Here is an 18,448-nt window from a genome sequence, read left to right as displayed (position 1 = left end):
AAAAAAAAAGAAAATCTAAAATGACATATGAGGCTTGCGTTTGATTTCTCTTGGACAGTGCTGTTTTGGACAGGAAGTGTGATACGAATTCAGAGCAGGGAAATGTTACTATGGATTCAGGTCATCTGTGAAGTCTGCATGGAGAACTATAGGATTTCAATAAGTAGATAGGTTGGGGGGAGGAAATTTCAGTTGAAGAGAGCATCAGTAGTGAAGTATGAGAGGTTAGTCTGGGCAGCAGAGGAGACTGGTTTGGGCTGCATCACGGGCTCCTGTAGGGGAGAAAAGTTTCCCAGATAGATTGGAACCAAATTGTACAGAACTTTGAGTGCCAAGACTTTGGACTTTTTTCTATAGGCAATGACTGCTTCCCCAGAAGAAAACTAGGCTTCGACCCGTAGCTCATGGAATAGCCTGAATTCAGCATTTTTTCATGTGGAGCATAAGCTGGCGGCCAGGACCAGGCCTACCTGACCAGGACATTTAGAGTGATATCGAAAGTGTGACTTTGGGATTCATTGACCTATCTGTGGGGAGCAGTGGTAAATTTAAGCACACGATAATAATGTCACCTGGGAGAGGAGGAGAATCCAGAGAAGGGTATCTGTGTGATGGCTAATCAGGGTGAGGGGCAAACAGGCCTTTGACCTTGGCAGGCCTTTGACCTTGGGGTGTATTGCTCTAGGCATGTGTGTAATCAGATTGAGTGATGCGTTCTGCCTTTCTTTCAGTCTGTCTGCCTTTATTTTTTGTCTTTATTTTACTGAACATTTATAGGACTGTAACTATGAGTCAAGGGGTTGACATCTGGCTCCAAGGAGATGAGATGAAAAGACCACTGAGGTGGGAGTGGAAACACCTCTTATCCAGCTCAGGGGCTGACTCATTGAGTAACTTTGGTTACCGCTCTGGGCCTCAGTCTCTACAGATAAGAAAGAATCAGATGGGACCAAGGCTTCCTCCAACTCTGTGATTCTAGAACAGGCCAATGTCACAAAGGGAGAACACACCATAGTGACCAGGCGCAGGGCTACTCAGGGAGAGTAGGAGGCTGGGCCAGGAAGGGCAGGCATTGGTGGCCTACCCAGGATTGGCCCAGACCTCTAGGGGAAGCTGCCCTCCTGCGGGTGAGCAGACCCTGCTGGAACTGGAGCACAGTGAGCTCGATGAGTTCGGTGTTTTGATCCTGGCTACCTGCCCCTTCCCTCCCAGGGGCCGGCTCACCAGGCTGAGTGGAGTCCCAGAGGGAGATAGGAAGCTGCAGAATTCATCTCCAGGGATCTCGAATTGACTGGGAAAAGCACTGAAGAAAGTGCGTGTGTACCCGCCCCTCGCCTTTCCCCGGCACCCTCGGGCCACCTGCGGTGGCAGGAGTGGCTGGTAGAGACGAGAGTGAAGAGGGCGCCCTACCTGTTTCTGCGATTTAGCACTTCTGGAATAGAAAGTGGGTGGGAACTGACCCCAGTAAAGTCCCAGAGCCGCGAACACTGACGCACAGGAAAGCCTCAAGTGGGAGGAGAAATGCAAATCCGCTATTGACGATGGCGTCAGCAGCTCGGTCCTGGGGACTGTGAGGGGCGATTCAGCTTTGGATTTGAGCACTGCCTGGGACCTGGGCTGAGAGTGAGCCAGGTAAGTAGGGCAGCCCACGTCTTCGTGTCGCCTCTCCCGGGGAGGAAACGCTTGCGCAGGACGCTGCTGAAACTTTGCTTTCCCTCGGCGGCGTTTCGACAGTTGCTTCACTTTAACTTGTCTGAGGAGGGGTGACTGTGAAAAGAAGTGTCCGACTCCACGCTCCCCAGAGGCTCTGGCGCGGGTCTCCACGGAGCCTGCCCCACGGCCCGCGCCGGCGCCCCCGCGGCTCTCGGCGCGGCTGGGGGCGTGAGGCAGCCGCAGAGGCGCGTCCTCACCGGGCGCTGCGAGCGCGCGCCTCTGCGCTTTCCCAGCCGGCTTCCCCAGAGCCGTGATGTTTGGCATTAGTTTGGCACGCCTGGGTTTCAGGAAAAAGCCTGCAGCTACGGCAGCCAGTGACTGCGGCTTTGGCGAGCGGAATGGCATTTTAGGGCAGGTCATCTGCCTCGCAAGGTACAGGTCACAGAGCCAACGCGGCGCCACTAACTCCCAGACGGTGGGTCCCAATGCGCAGCATTTCTAGTGGCGGCAATGGAGAGAGTGTCCTAGGACTATAGACACCTTATTCTTCCCTTTCTCAGCCTTAAGTTCTGGTCTCCGAAAGGAAAACTCAGGTCTTAGTAGTGATCTTTTTTTCCCAGTGTTTATTTGTATTGTTTAAATTTTTTTCTTTTCTGTTTAGTTGATGCATAATAATTGTACCTATTTATGGGATACAGAGTGATATTTTGATACAAGTATACAATATGTAATGGTCAAATCAGGGTAATTAGGATATTCATAACTCAAACATGTATCATTTCTCTGTGTTGTGAATATTCAGAATCCTCTCCTTTAGCTTTTTGAAGATATACACTAAATTATCATTAACCACATTCACCTTACAGTGTTACAGAAACCCACAACTTGTTCTTCCATCTAGCTGGAAGTTTGTATCTGTTAACCAGCCTCTCCCTACTCTCCTCCCTGCCTTTCCCAGCCTCCAATAACCACAATTCTACTCTCTACTTTTATGAGCTCATTTTTTTTTTTTTAGCTTTCACATATGAGTGAAAACATGCAGTATTTATTTTTCTGTGCCTGACTTATTTCACTTAACATAATGTCAGGAGTGATCTAACTTTAAGATAGGTTAGTTCTTAGATAATAGATTTTCATCGAATCATAGCCAGGATTTAACAATAGTAATGATTAAAATGCTGTTTTCAGCTCATGTTCTCTGTTGTCATTAATTAGAATAATTGATAGAGATATAGCAAGACAATGTCGATAGTAGTGTGGAAACAAATGTCCCAATTTTGTGTGGACTAGATATACACTCAGTATATGGAAGGACAAATGGGTCCGGCTCAGGAGAACTCAGGTTGCCCCTTAGGAGCTGCACACCTTGGGCAGGAGAACACTTTGCCTGTTTAATCCTTAAGGTTTTTTTCCTTTTTAAACTTAACACAATACTAACTATCCTCCTACCCCAGTCATAGCAATGTCAGGAGTGCTGCTCATCTTCATTTAACAAGCATATATTGAGCACTTACAATATGCTAGAATTGTGAAGTAGAAAGTCTTCACAAAGTGATATGCAAATAAAATGTTATTTCTTTTCTCACTTGCTTTCTCTTTAGCAAAACATTGGCAACAACTTTCTTTCTATACATTTTAGATCATTTGCTGGGAGCTCAGAGAAAAGGTGTTCAAAATGGTTCTGTTTGAAACCTAAAGAATAAGTCTGTGAAATATATGAGATTTATTACCCTGATGTTTTATAGGCAAAAGGAAAGCTTAGCCTACCTATAAGATATGTTGAAGTGCTATGGTGATTAATTACGTAAAAGAGATTTTTTCTCTGACCTAGAATTGCTGACAAAACAATCAAAAAATTGACTTTGGAAAAAGTAAAATACAGTAATTTCAAGGAGGCAACATCATATTAATTTTCCTGAGTTAGGAAATACATCTACAGCTTCTAAATTGGCCAGAGTGGGGTTACATGAGGGAAAGCCATGGAATTGCTTTATGACAGGCTGCCACATATGTATCAAGCATGGTTTTTTCCTCCTTAAGTAACTTGAGGCTTTAACCACTGTCAGATGCACACCAGAGACAAATTCAAAGTAAATTTTAAAAGCTTTGCCCACCCATAGTGGATCATCTAGAGAGAAATAAGAATATTTATTGGTTCAGAAATATTTTTTACTAAAAGAACTAGAGCCCATGGAAAATGCATACATGAAATGCTTTATGAAGCTAAGACAATATTAGACCAGAAGGCAGGAACATAAAGCTGACTCTAGAAGCCCGACAAATCTGAAATAAAGAAAAAAGGATTTGGCAGTTTTGTATAAAAGAAGCTTTTTGGGGGTTGTTTCTTGCATATAAAATCTACAGAGGGTCTTAGGAGGTATAGTAAATGTTGAATATGTTTGTCTTCAAGTTACTCCAAGTCTAATAATAAAGAGGGAGCACAGGATAGGGAAAAGGCTTGTTGAGAATCCAAGGTCGTGTAGACAGTCAGGAGCAGGTTGTAGGGTGTTTTAGGGAGGAGAAGCGAAAGCTTCCTGGAGAAGGTGGAGTTCATGTTAGAGCAAGGAAGGATGAGGTTCGGGGGGCAGAGGAAGAAGGTTGCTGTCTTCATTAGTGTTGACTTACAGAAAAACTTAAAAGAATTGCTGCATTTTGGATTGAAAGCATTTTTTCCATCTTCTTCAGTTGAGTGACTATAAAAGTAGAGAAATTTTTCTCCAGTTACTTAACTATTAGATAACATTGATTGAATTCTAAGGAAAGAAGAAAACATGTATCACAGCTATCAGTCAACAGTATTTTAAAACTCTAATTTTACTCCTTTTATAGCATGTCTCAGTGGAATCAAGTCCAACAGTTAGAAATCAAGTTTTTGGAGCAAGTAGATCAATTCTATGATGACAACTTTCCTATGGAAATTCGACATCTGCTGGCCCAGTGGATTGAAAATCAAGACTGGTAGGACCACATGTATTTTCCCTACAAGTTGATGCACAAATACTTTATGCTCTTATACATGTGGATTTATTTTATGGTCCACTTTTGACTCAGTAGATGCATTCTTTTCAGGTAAAGAACTTCAAGGATTTAGCAAGCCTTCTCAAGGAAGGGAATCATTGTCCTTTCTGGTTTCATTCACTGTAGATGAAAACTTAATGGTTCTAGTGCTTTGTTTCTCTGTAAGCCAAAACCACAACAATTTTTTATGTTTTATATAATAAAACCAAGAAGAAAATCTATTGATTATATCAATTCTCTATCACAGACTCGATGTAAATAAATGTTTTTTTCTTAATAAGATTCACAAACATTCTTCAAAGCTTTATTCACTTTGTACAATTTTTAATTTTTTTTAAGCATCTTTCTTATTGTGGCAAAATACGCAACATAAAATTTACCATTTGAACCATTTTTTAGGTATGCTATTCAGTGGCATTAAGTATATTCACATTGCTGTACAACCATCACTATCGTCCATCTGTAGAACTTTTTCACCTCCCCAGGCTGAAACTCTGTACTCATTAAACAGTAATACCTATTCCTCCAACCCCAGCTCCTGGTACCCACCATTCTGTTTTCTGTCTCTATGAATTTGACTTCTCTAGGTGCTTTATAAAAGTGAGATCACACAATAATTGTCCTCTTGTGACCAACTTATTTCACTTAGTGTAATGTTTCCAAGATTATTCATTCATGATGTAGCATGTATCAGAATTTTCTTCCTTTTTGAAGCCGAATAATATTTTATTGTATGTATATACCACATTTTATTTTTTCAATTCATCTGCCAATGGACATTTGAGTTGTCTCTACTTTTTGGCTATTGCTAATAAAGTTGCTATGAACATTGATATGTAAGTATTTGTTCAAGTCCCTGCTTTTAATTCTTCCAGATGTATACCCTGATATAGAATGGCTTGATCATATGGTAATTTTATGTTTAACATTTTGAATCTCTGCCATAGAGTTTTCCACATTAGTTTTCCCTAATGATTAGTGATGTTGGGCGTTTTTTTCATATTTACAATTTAATATTTAAACACTTTTATATGCTTATCACTGTGGAATAGATTTATCACTTTAAAATTAGTATGATAAAAAAGTAGACATTTTACTAAGTTGTTTCCTGTTGTGTAATAACCCTTTTATTTTTTAGGGAGGCGGCTTCTAACAATGAAACCATGGCAACAATTCTTCTTCAAAACTTGTTAATACAACTGGATGAACATTTGGGTCGTGTTTCCAAAGAGAAAAATCTACTCTTGATACACAATCTAAAAAGAATTAGAAAAGTCCTTCAGGTGAGAATGCATTCCACTTTTCCCAAATATTTGCATGTATGAGTCTTAAATTCAGTTTTAAGAAAATCAAATACACACCCTCATATTATTTTCAAACCAGATTTATGGGGAAAATCTGTATTCTCTTATCACTTACAAATTTTGTGCTCAATTTTATTACCCAATATTTTTTTTTCATGAAATTTTGAATATAAAATACACTGTAACTGGGAGGGTGTGTGTATATGTGGGACTTGCACGTGGTTTGTTTACTGGCCATGATCAAGTTCAATAACACTAGAACAAAGATTTAAAAGACAATAGCACCATGGCTTTCCCCCAGCTCTTCCTTGCCTTTGTGTTTTATATAACAATTTATTGTTCACATTCATAAGTGGAAGCATCTTGGGTGTATGTATCCTTTTAGAGTTTGTTCAAATCTTGCTTCTTTTAAAAGTGTTTTTTGGTACTATCTGCCCCATTCCAAAGGTTTACCCAGGCAAAACCCATCTGTTTGTGTTTCCACGGCACCCAGAACATATCTGTACTGCGGCGCTTAGTATATTCTACATTATTTCTATTTCTGTGTGTTTGTCTTTTCCCAAACTATGGGTTCCTTTAGGCACAGACTTGAGTATTCAGCTTTGAATTTCCAGCACCCAGCATAAGGCTGGACACAAGGAAGATGTGCAATGTTTATTGATTAAGGGGATGAATGAATGAAGTGAGTGAATCAGAGATCTAAAGAATTAAGGGCAGGCTAATAAGGAATTAAACCCAGAAATGCTTAGGTAATAAACTCTGAACATGGACTGCTGTAATATCTACTGAGTGCCTATACAATATATTATATATATACAATATATTGTAATATATTGTAATATACAATATATTACATATAACATGAAAAGTACATTGTGCCATTTCTCAGTGAGACATTCTTAGAATCCCCAAATTACAATGACTACATTTTTAAAAAATTTTACCTAGACTATAGTAGAAATATGCTTGACATGACTACATTTGTGAGAGGGATGTATATATTGTTTTTTCCTATTGTTGTTTGGGTTGTGCTGAGCCATCCTTGCCCTTGTAATTTCCTACAAATCTGCAAGACACTTGACCAGAGGTAGTAAAATAGTATATTACCAACAAGACAGGATTTTTCACGGCACACAGCCAACTGTCTCTTAGGGGGTAAGACAATTAATGTTGGCCTCATTAGCTCGGTGCTCTAATCAATAAACCTAAAACAGGGTTGACATACTGTGGCCCACAAGTCAAATGGCCACTGCCCATGTTCATGAGGCCCATAACTAAGAATGGTTTTTACCTTTTTAAGTGGTTGGAAAAGAATAAAAATATAAGAACTATACAATGAAATTTGAAATAATATTTCTGACACATAAAATTATAAGAAACTCAAGCTTCTGTGTTTTGTTGAAACACAGCCATGCTCATTGGCTTATGCATTGTCTGTGGCTTCCTTTGCATTGCAATGGCAGAGTTGTGATGGAGCCTAAAATAAAAATGTGCCTTCACATATTCTATACATATCACACTTACCTGGCCCTCTATAGGAAAGTTTGCTAACCCCTCCCCTAGAAGCAAAGATCCTGTAGTCACTTTGCTAGGGAGGCACAGATGTGTAAATGGGTGATGCATTGTCTTTGGAACCGAGAAGATCTGGGTTAAAATCCTGACCCTCAAAATGTAGCTTTGGGTAAATCACTTAATCTTTCTGACCTGGATCTTTTAATGGAAAGTAGGATGATTATTACTTCCCTTTTGGAATTGTGAGGAAGACTGGAAGTTTTATTCTGGCAAAAGTAGGCTTGCAATAAAGGGCTCTCGTGAATAGGGAAACTAGCAGGATTGTCTTAGTGGAAATCAAGGGTAAGCATACAGCCCATCTTTTGTTCTGAGTAGCAGATAAGATTGGGAGGAGAGCTTCTCTTCTGGCCAGTTCTATCAGACGAACCTTGTTAAAGCAGCACTTCTATCTCACTACTTCACTGCTCAAGAACCTGCCGTAGCTCCCGGTCACATTTCAACTTAAGCACCAACTTCTGCTTATGTCATTGGTCCTCCAGCATCTTTCCTCTTTAGACATTTCCCAACAAACTTCATCAAGCTCCTCAACATCCCTGCCTCAATAAAATAGATCTACTACTTGTTCCCAAACATGTGGAGCTCACTCTTGAATGACTCTGAGCCTTGTCCATGGTGTTCCAACGGCCGGGAATGCTCCGCCACCCCTTTTCTTCCACCCCAGTGCCCATCTATGCCTAGAGGACTTGAGTAGGTCCCAGTACAACCAGGAAATCTTCACCACATCCTTCGGCCTGTGTCCACAGACTACTGGCTGCAAGATAAGTGGCATCATCCTGTGTCCCTTTTATCTACACTGGATGTGTCGTCTAACCAGATCACAAAGTCTCTGAGTACAGGAGAGTGACCTCCTTCCCTCCAGTATCCAATATGGTTCTACTGAAAGCTAGAAACTCAAAATACAACAAATACAAGTTAATTAAGATATGTTGAGCTGAAAAAAAACATTTGCTCTTTCGAAATATTTCAGTTTACAAACTATGCTTATTGCGTATTTGTATTGATTAAAAACATAGCAGAAAACAGTAATAAAGAACATTGTCAGCTATGGTTTTACACCGAAACAAACCTGCATTTCATCTTTCTTTTTAACCTATCATAGTCCCACTGAGTTTTGGGGTTCTTTTGATATGACAAGTCTTTTTGATAAAACAAGATCCCCCTCTCCCTCAAAAAAGAAAAATATTCCTATCAAAATACTATTGAAATTGGGCTTATCTGGTTTAACTATTTTCATCCTCTGGGATTTTAAATACAAACCATCTTAATAATTATACCAAAAGGAACAAACAATATTGTACCTGGGGAACTAAGGGAGTATAAGACTTATTTTGGTTCGTTACAGAGCAGCTGAGTTCTCTAGTTCCAATATTTTAATTTACTATTTATATCACCTACTTCAAACAAGAATTTGGAAGGGCTTGTTATAAAAGACAAATAAAACAAAGCAACTGACTTGAGGGTAAATACAAGAAGCTCCTGGGAACACGGATTGCTTGAATCCTGGCTCTGCTGCGTGCTGGCAATCTGGCCTGGGGCTGGATACTGACGCGCTCCGGCCTCAGTGTCCTCCGCAGTATGAGAGGAAATCACAGCGGTACTTACCCCACCGAAATGTAAGGAGCATTGAAAGAATTGATTTTAAAGCATGTAGTAAGAACTATGTTAGGGCTTGCTAAAAATAAATATCTGCCCCAAATATTTCAAGAATGCTCTGCCCTGTTCTTGGACTTTCATAAAAATTAATTTTATTTTTTAGAGCAGTTTGGGGTTTACAGAAAAATTGAGCAAAAAGTACAGAAAGTTCCCATATACTTCCTTCCACCCCTCTCCCCTGTTTCCCTCATTATTAACATCTTGCCTTGGGGCAGTATCTTTGTTACAATTGTGAACCAATATTGGCACATTATTATTAACTTAAAGTCTAAGACTGTATTAGGGCTGGTGGTGCTTTGTGTTGTACAGTTCCGTGGCTTTTGACAGATACTTTTGTCCGCACCCACCATTGCAGCATCACACTGAAGAGCTTCACTGCTCTTAAAGTTATATTATATTTTGTTACATTGTCATTCTGTTGTATAACTGCAATTGCACACATTTCTTCACTTTTAAGTATATGTGGATTCAGTACTCATTACCACTTCTTTTACCATTGCTTCTCTGTTCCTGAGGTTTTAAATTTTGACTCATTCTGAATTGCCTAGATTATATCAAGTAGTTTTTTCAAGAAGGTGTCAGTGGTGCTGTAATCTTTGAGAGCTTTCATGCTTATGCATGTCTGGTACTTTAAATGGCGCCATGGCTGGGTGTAATGTTCTTGGGTTTCTCTTTCTTCCTCTCAACTATGTGTAGACATTGAGCTGTAGAGATTGGGAAAGTGTTAGGCCAAAGCGAGTTTTTTGCTTGCAGTTAGAAGTGATATTGGAGCTATTTTACAACCAAGACAGAATGAACACCGACTAGTCAGAAAACCTACGGGATCCGACAACTGGTTAGCCTTACTGATGCATACCCACTGAACATCAGCCCTGCTTATAGTGAAAATTCTAACAGAATAAAAGGGAATAGTGTGAAGAATGAAAGTCTCTCATTTCTTAAGAAACCTTTGTCTTCATTATTATCTCAGTTGTAATTTAGTGTGGGATAAATGGCACGTTTCATGACATCTTCTCTTCAGGATAGCTGTAAATCTTGATAATTTGTGCCTCCCAAAATGTAGATGATAAGCTGGCTTCTAATGCATTCTAGTTCCCTGGGTTAGCTACAGTACAGCTGTCACTGGACCAGCTGGGAGAAGCATACATTCGAATGCCAAAGCCCGTTTCTAGGACTTAGCTTCTCCATCTGGGACAGATGGTACCAATCGAGGAAACCATGGTATAGGAATTCACACCCATCTACCTCTGCTAATACAAAACATCAGAGAATTCTGGCTGTGCTAGCTGTTGTTACCATTCTATACCCAGATGTTACCATTATCTTTGAAGCCTCTTGTGTCTCCCCACTAACTCCACTCTGCTCTCTCCCCACCCAGAGTAACCACTGATGCAAATTTTGCATTTATCAGTCTCTTCCGTTTTGTTATGGTTTTACTACATGTATTTGTATCCCTAAACAATGTAGTATCTAGGTTTGTAAGCTACTAAATCTTACATAAATGAGGTCACGCTATATATTTCAGTAACTTGCTTTCTTCACTCAACATAGTTCCAAGATTCATCCATATTGATGTATTGATGTGTGTAGCAGTGGTTTATTAATTTTCATTGTTATGTAGTATTCTGTTGTGTGAATTATCACAAATTATCCATTTTTTCTGTTGATGGGCACTTGGGTTATTTATAGTATTTCTTTGCTAATTCTAACAATGTTACTCCAACCATTCTTGCTTGCTTCCCTTAGTACACACATATAAGAAATTCTCTAGGACTGTGGTCCTGAAACCCAGGCCACAGACAGATACTGGTCTATGGCCTGTTAGGAACTGGGCCGTACAGCAGGTGGTGAGTGGCAGGCGTGCAATCAAAGCTTCATCTGTATTTACAACCACTCCCCATCACTCGCATCACCGCCTGAGCTCTACCTCCCTCCCACCTCCCCAACCTACCAGTCCACAGAAAAATTGTCTTCCACGAAACCAGTTCCTGGTGCCAAAAGGTTGGGGACTGCTGCTCTAGGATATATACGTAGGAATAGAAGTGCTGAATCATGGACTGTGTACATCTTTAATTGTACTACATAATGCCAAATTATTTTCCAAAAATGATTATACCAATTTACACTCCCCTAGTAGAACAAGAGTTCCAGCTCAATATCCTTACCCACACTTGTTATGGTCACAGATCACACAACAATCCTGTGCTATATATGTCATATCACTTCATTTTACTTTTTTGTCCTCTAACTTTATTCAAACACTTTATTTTCAGCCAGTTTTTCTTATATATGCATTTATGAGAGGCAATTTTTGTATACTTTAGTATGTAGTGCTCTCATTGTTCATGTATAAATGGTCCTTAATTCTAGTTTTGAATTTTTTTTCTGGCTAGATAAACTTAAAAACTATTCCACTATGAAATATATAGAAATGCTAGATAGATTATAAATAGACTTTTAAATGCAGAGATAAGCTTACCACAAACTAAGGAAAATTACAGAACCAAAAATTAAGAAAAAACTATAAAACAAAACTATAAGAAGGAGCTGACATGGTGGCTTCCACACACTCTTAGATTCTTAAAGCTATGAATCCCAAACAGGGTAAATTAAAAAAAAAAAAGTGCAGGATACCAGAGAGAAAGAAAAGATTTTAAAAGTTACAAGGAAGAACAAATATATTATTTACAAAGAAATGAGAGATAAACTAAAAGCCAAATTTAAAACAGTAACAAGTGAAAAGAGGGCAGAATAATTTCTTCACTGAGCTAGCATACCATATCTAACAAAACTCTATACCCAGCTAAGTTATTATACAAGATTGAAAGTTAACCACTAAGATACCTTTTAGAAGGAATTAGTAAAGGAAATTAAACACAGAAGTTAAGCATGCTTGGGAAAATTTGAAAAATACCACTTAAGTGAAAATAGAGTGCCTAAGAAATTGAAAACACAAAATACAATGTTTTTAGAATTCCAGATAATATATATTAAATGGACAGAACTCGACAGCTATAAGACAAATTGTGGTTTTTAAAAGAATGCACCTAAAACATGAAGCAATAAAAAGGTGATGAGGTCGAAGAGATGAGCGGCGCTGTTTCACAAAGAAGCTGTGGGCCTTGGCCTGACATCCGAGTCTTACTGTGAGTGTGCCAGTTAGCCACTGAGGGGTTTGAACAGGGAAGTGACATGAACTGGTATCCGTTTTAGAAAGCTCACTCTGGATGCTAAATGAACTGTTGCAAGTCAAGAAGGAAGGAGGGAGACCTGTTGGAAAATTCCGTTGATTTTTGAGAGTGACATGTTGAAAAGTCCTTTTCTATTACCATGGATTTATCACCTCTCCTAAACTTCCAGAAGTGTTTGCATTATATACATTGGTACTATGTTGTAAGGAGCATAAGTACAAGATAATATCTTGTTGGTGAATTGAAATTGTAAAAAGTCAATATCAAACATCATTATTTGATGCTTTTACTATTTTTTCATCTTAAAATTTCATTGTGTGTTTTTCTTTTCATTGTCATTTGCTAACTGATAAATGAACCCATCTCTTCATTTTCACACTTTCTGGATCATTTTGTACTGGGGTATGCCTTTTATAAATATCATATAGCAAATTTTATTATTTAGTAAATACATATTTAATGAGTACTTACTATGTTATCAGTCACATTTTAAGCACCGGGAATACAAATGGGGGAAGTCATGAAGCTCACAATCTAAAATGTTCACACTTTAATCGCTTTTCTGCCTTTTGGCTAAGAGCAAGTGTAAAAAGTTCACACTTCTCATGTTTTGGTTTTTCAATTAAAGGAACTTCTATGGCTATTCCTCAAAAGTTAGTGTGAGGGAAGTAGGGGGAAACAGGAATCAGCAATCTTAGCTGATACTAGAAAAAAGTCTCTATCAATCAGAAAGCCCTGCTCAGGGTTTTGGTGTGAACTCTGTGGTTAGTAATCCCACCACCTACAGAGCGTTTTTCACAGACAAGGGTAATGACCCTATTAGTGAGAGTTTTAAACGCGGTGGGTGAGGTGACACGTGCAAGTAGTGTAATCCACACCTTGCATGTCCTACTCTCCGTGCCACCACGACCTATTTCTTGGAGGTCGTTTGGGTGTGGTTGAATAAAAACGTGTTGGAAATTGAAAATTGAGCTATGGCTGGGCTCCTTCTTGTCCAGTCTGTTAAAATCCTGTTGTTGGTTCTGAATATCCCGTGAGGTGAGATTTTTAACACGAGGAGGTGGAGGATTCGAAATACATTTTGCAGTGCTACGGAGGAAAACAAGTTGCTGTCAACATTGAGCTGCTCTGAGTCTGCCAGATCTTATCCTCTAACTCATGCTGCTTTCTCAGTTCACTCCTCTTCCTTCCCCTCTGCACACCACACACAAAGAGAAGGAAAGAGATGACCTCAACCTGAGACCTGAAAAGAACATGTAGCCACTTTGTGTTAGCTCTGAAAGAACTCTGAGTTGAGGGTTCGATCTTTCATGCCATTTTTCCATGCATGGGTGGCATGGGTGGTGGCCAATTCATCAGTCTCTCCACAGTTATTTGCCCAATTCCCCAACACACGCCCTCAAAATCTGTCTTCCTCTGAGATAGTCACATGATGCCCATATCACAGCACTCATATTTCAAAAGCTTGGAGACCTGCGTGTTGTGCCATTTAAGAGAAAATGTGAATTAGTTGTTAAGATTTTGTTGCTACATAATTTGGGAAAGTCAGAAGGTGGATGGTGTGCATCACAATTCCTTGCCCTGTGCACATCACACTAAACTGGAATCCAGCAGAATCAACTGAAGACCCCAACCATCTGGAATTTCATTCATGAATCGTTTTGTGCATACTCCTGCAAGCATTTACCTTACCCAGGACTGCTTAGATTGCTCTTCCTCCTTAGTAAATCTCTAACACTTCAATACTTGAACCCATAATGATTTGTCCTTCCCTTGCTCTTTCTTTTCTGTGAAGTTTATGCCAGAGTCTGGGACTTCTTTGTGCAATAATTACTTTGTGTATAGTGAAACATCATTTTTATTCCAAATGACAGTTTGGATTTCTTAAAAGTAGGGCTCATATAATTTGCTTACATACTCCACAGATATTTTCTGATTGAATATTCATTTCATCATATGGGTTTTAATATCACTCTAGTATTGACTGCTGCAGACACAAAGTGAAGAGGACATAGATAAAACTCTTATGTTAGAAGAGCTTTCAACCTAGAATGGAGACGAAGCACAAATAAATATTTGTGATATAGTATGGGAAGCATCATGGAGAGGCATCTGCAATCATGATTTGCAGAGTTAGAAACATTTGGGTTTCTAGGACATGCCAATGTGAGAATGCCTATCCCCCAAATAAGCTAGGCACTTTAAGCATTAAAAGGGTTGTGTGAGGACCTTGAGTGCCATGCTAAGTAGTTTGGACTTGGGCAGTAGGGAGCTCTCAAAGGTTTCTGAGCCAGAGCATGAAATGAATATATGTTTTTATCGAAAATATAACCAGAGCTGGTTTTCTCTCTAGGAAGAACCAGCCCTTGTCTGCTGTAGGCAAAAGAATATTGGACATATTCTCCTGAGGCTGAAAGGTTTTTTCTCTCTTCTCATTCCAGCCTCTGTTTTCCCTCTCCTCAAATCATCCACAGAATGGATAGATTTTATTTTCCCTAACACAAAAACCGCCTGTAATGTACCAAAGGGGGAAAAAAAAAACAAAACGAAAGTATTCCTATGATGAAAACTGAAGTCGAAGACTTGGTCTTAGGAAATATTTCACCCTGGGTGCTTACAGAAGCAGCCCACACAATCTGCCCAGGAGCTGACATGGGAACCCCAGAAACACTGATGGGGCATGTGAATCTGCTGGCCTAACAGCCTGTAACAGAAGCTTACAGAGAAGCTGCCAACCCAGAGTGCAGTCCATGGCCAGGGGGAAAATGACATTTCTACAGCCTCAAGTGCGATGACTAAACACACCACTGAGAAAGCAGGTGGAGCCATACAGATACCAGTTGAGAAAGAGGATATGAAGATGCTCAGAGTCACATGTTGACTTTTACTGTCTATTGGCCTCATTTGCTGGGAGCATCATGGTGGTTGTGAAGAAAATGTTGGGCAGATATTCACCTTTAAAGTAGGAGAATTGTGTCATTTTTCTAACAGTTTGTAAAAAATAATTTGCTATTTTAATTGTCCCCATTGCATGGAGATAAAGACCTAAAAGAAAGCTGTCTACACTGTTCTAAATCTATTGTGATTTCTGAAATTTCCAAAGACATACTTAACCAAAACAGAGATAATTCACAAAGCTTGTTACCTTAAATAAGTCTTTTGAAACCTTTTTATATAAATTTCATAAAAGTAGGTTTACTAAGCAAAAGCATAAAAGTGGGAGCAAAAATAAATAAATGCACTTGTAAACGAGGTAGTCAATATAATCTTGATCAGTTAGAAATTATGTTTAGCTTTAAAATTGTGATTTAAGTGAGTAATAAACAAGTAGATATCTAAACTTAGTAGCTATCTAAATTTAGTTCATAAGCATTGGGCAACTGCCTTTAATGGATCCAAACAAATCACTTCAAATGTGTCCATTTTAATTCACCAACGAGAAGTTCGTGTTTTGGGCAAGAGGTTGTTTTTCCCATCAAGCCACCAGGCACTCTCTGGGCCTTCACTACTGCCTTTTCTAGGGATAACCTGGGGACAAAAAGATTTGCTCAACTGACACCTACTTTCCCACCTACTCTCTTCCAATAATGAGGGTCTATAGCCAAGGACTTGGGAGATAGTTGATCTTCAGTAGTCTCTTACCACGGTCCTCTGATTGTCTATTTTGGTTAAGAACATAGTGATCTACCTCCAGTGAGCTCCTAAGTACACAGTGAGGTGTGAAGCGTATAGGTAGCCAAGAGCTATGTTGGTGCCTAAAAAATGAGAACCTCATGTGTGCCTATGATGTCAAGAACCTTCCTATTTTCTGTCATTTAATCTGTGACCTCTGCCTCAGTAGAAAGATATGGGAATGATAAAATAAGCAGTACCATATCAAACTTTTAAAAAATAGCTGCCTTTGGTAATTTGCCAGATTTTTATAACTTACCTCATCATATCTATCAAGATTTATATGGGAAAAAATTGGTACCACATTGGTTCTCTGTAGCTGAGCACATCAACTGATCAAATCTCCTACTTTAGATTCTTATATTCCTTCCCTTGAAGAATAAAAAGTCTCCCTAGAGATAGAGACAGATAGAAATATAAAGATAGAGACTTCATGGTGGCAACAGTGTAAAGGAGAGAGTAGCAGAAGTGAAACTGGAGGCAGGGAGACCTGCTCGGACATTACTGAACTAGCTCAAGGAAAAGGGAAGGGAATTATGAGCTAGGCAGTGGCAATGGGGAGAAAAAATATGTGCTGGAATTGTGAAATCATCTGAATCTGGTGAAAGAACTGACCTGTAATGAGTGAATGTGAGAGAGTGAAAAATAAGAGATGACAGGGTTGTAGTTAGGGTTATCACATAGATGTTGATGCATAATGAAGGTTAGGTTTGGGGAGGAAGGTGGGAGAACACGATGAGTTTGATGAATTCTAAATGATGTGCAGTAGGACGTTAACAGGAGTAACTAGAACTAATGTGTCTACATATTCATACGTCTCCTCCATCATAAGACTATGAGCTCTTGAGTGCATTCACTTTGCATTCTCAGTGCTTGACACAGAGCCCAGCACATAGCAGAGGCTCAGTGTCTTGTTTAATAAATGAAGAGTTGAGCTGACATTGAAAATATGGGTATTACCTCCTTGCATTGATTATCCCTAACTAAATGGAGCAAATGTCATGTCATTAGTGCAAATGCAGTTTAGATATAGTCCATAAGAGCAATTTAGATTATAAGATTTTTCTTGCTGAAATCAGCAGTTTCTAAGGAGGGAAGGAATTGGCTTTGCAAACAAGTGCAGAGACTGTCTCTGACCTACAATAGTTTGACTTACCATTTTTCAACTTATAATGGTGCGAAAGTAATACAAACTCAGTAGGAACTGTACTACAAATTTTTAATTTTGATCTTTTCCTGGGCTAGCAACATGCAGTCGGATACTCTCTCAATGCTGGGCAGCAGCAGTGAGCCGCAGATCCCAGTCGGCCGTGATCACGAGGATAACAACCCATACTGTATGCTACAGCAAACTTTATTCAATAAATTACATAAGACAGTCAATACTTTATTTCAAAATGGGCTTTGTGTTAGAAAATTTTGCCCACCTGTCGGTTAATGTAAGTGTTCTGAGCACGTTTAAGGTAGACAAGGCTAAGCTATGATGTTCAGTAGGTTAGGTATATCACATGCACTTTCACCTTACAATATTTTCAACTTGCCATGAGTTTATCGGGATGTAACCTCCTCGTAAGTCAAACATCTGTATTTAGAACATATGGCATATGTGACAGAAGGTGAGCCTGGCTGGGACCAGAAGCAGGAAGAGCAGAGGAAACCTTTCAGCAGGAGGAGGAGCCACTAAGCATCTGAAAATGAGAGAACATGCACTAACCCTGGAGAGGAATCAGGACTGAAGAGAAAGGGAGGCAAAGACAAACACCCTAGAACTAGCCAGCACCTAGGGAGGGAGAGGTGGTCTTTCTGGACCAACACCAACTCTCCAGGACCTGAGTCAAGAGCTCTGACTCTTTGGACTCTAGGAATGCAGAAGATTTTGAAGCTCCTTGACCAAAACCAAACAATAACAACAAAACACAGCATAATGACAAAGTGATAGAGATTCACTTAGAAATTGCATAGGAGGGGCTCTGCCATTTCTTTTCACTGCCCACTCTGCTCTCATGGGAAAGTTATACGGTCAAACTGAAAGAGATGTAGATTGAGGTCCAGCTGAGGTCTAAGTGCATCATATTTTCATATGATGCACTTAGAACGATGTGTATCACTTTTTAAAAATGTTTTATTAATACATAATATACATACAGTAAAGTATATTATGCATTAACAAGACAAATCTTAAGTGTGTAGCTCAATGAATTTTTTATATACATCCATGTTACTACCACCAGATCAAGATATAGAACATTTCCTGCACCCAAAAATCTCTCCCATTCTTGTCCCAGTCAATCACTCACAAAAATAACAACTATTCTGACTTATATCACTGTAGATTTGTTTTGGCTATCTTGAACTTCATATGAATGAAATTTTGCAGAGTGTTCT

At 39.4% G+C, this 18,448-nt stretch overlaps 1 protein-coding gene across 1 annotated transcript in view; it reads left to right on the top strand.

Moving 5' to 3' along the window:
- The first annotated feature begins 4,483 nt into the window (after positions 1 to 4,483).
- The window catches only part of STAT4 (signal transducer and activator of transcription 4), a 101,729-nt gene continuing 87,764 nt past the window's right edge, over positions 4,484 to 18,448 (top strand). The window contains exons 1-2 of the mRNA XM_012647922.1: positions 4,484 to 4,611; positions 5,810 to 5,954. Of these exons, the coding sequence (XP_012503376.1) occupies positions 4,484 to 4,611; positions 5,810 to 5,954 (273 nt within the window). The remainder of the gene's footprint in view (positions 4,612 to 5,809; positions 5,955 to 18,448) is intronic.

The sequence above is a fragment of the Propithecus coquereli genome, unplaced genomic scaffold (genome assembly GCF_000956105.1).
Source record: "Propithecus coquereli isolate 6110/MARCELLA unplaced genomic scaffold, Pcoq_1.0 Scaffold279, whole genome shotgun sequence".
Lineage (NCBI taxonomy): Eukaryota > Metazoa > Chordata > Mammalia > Primates > Indriidae > Propithecus > Propithecus coquereli.
The sequence above is the reverse complement of the archived record's forward strand: the minus strand, read 5'-3'. Positions and strand labels throughout refer to the sequence as shown.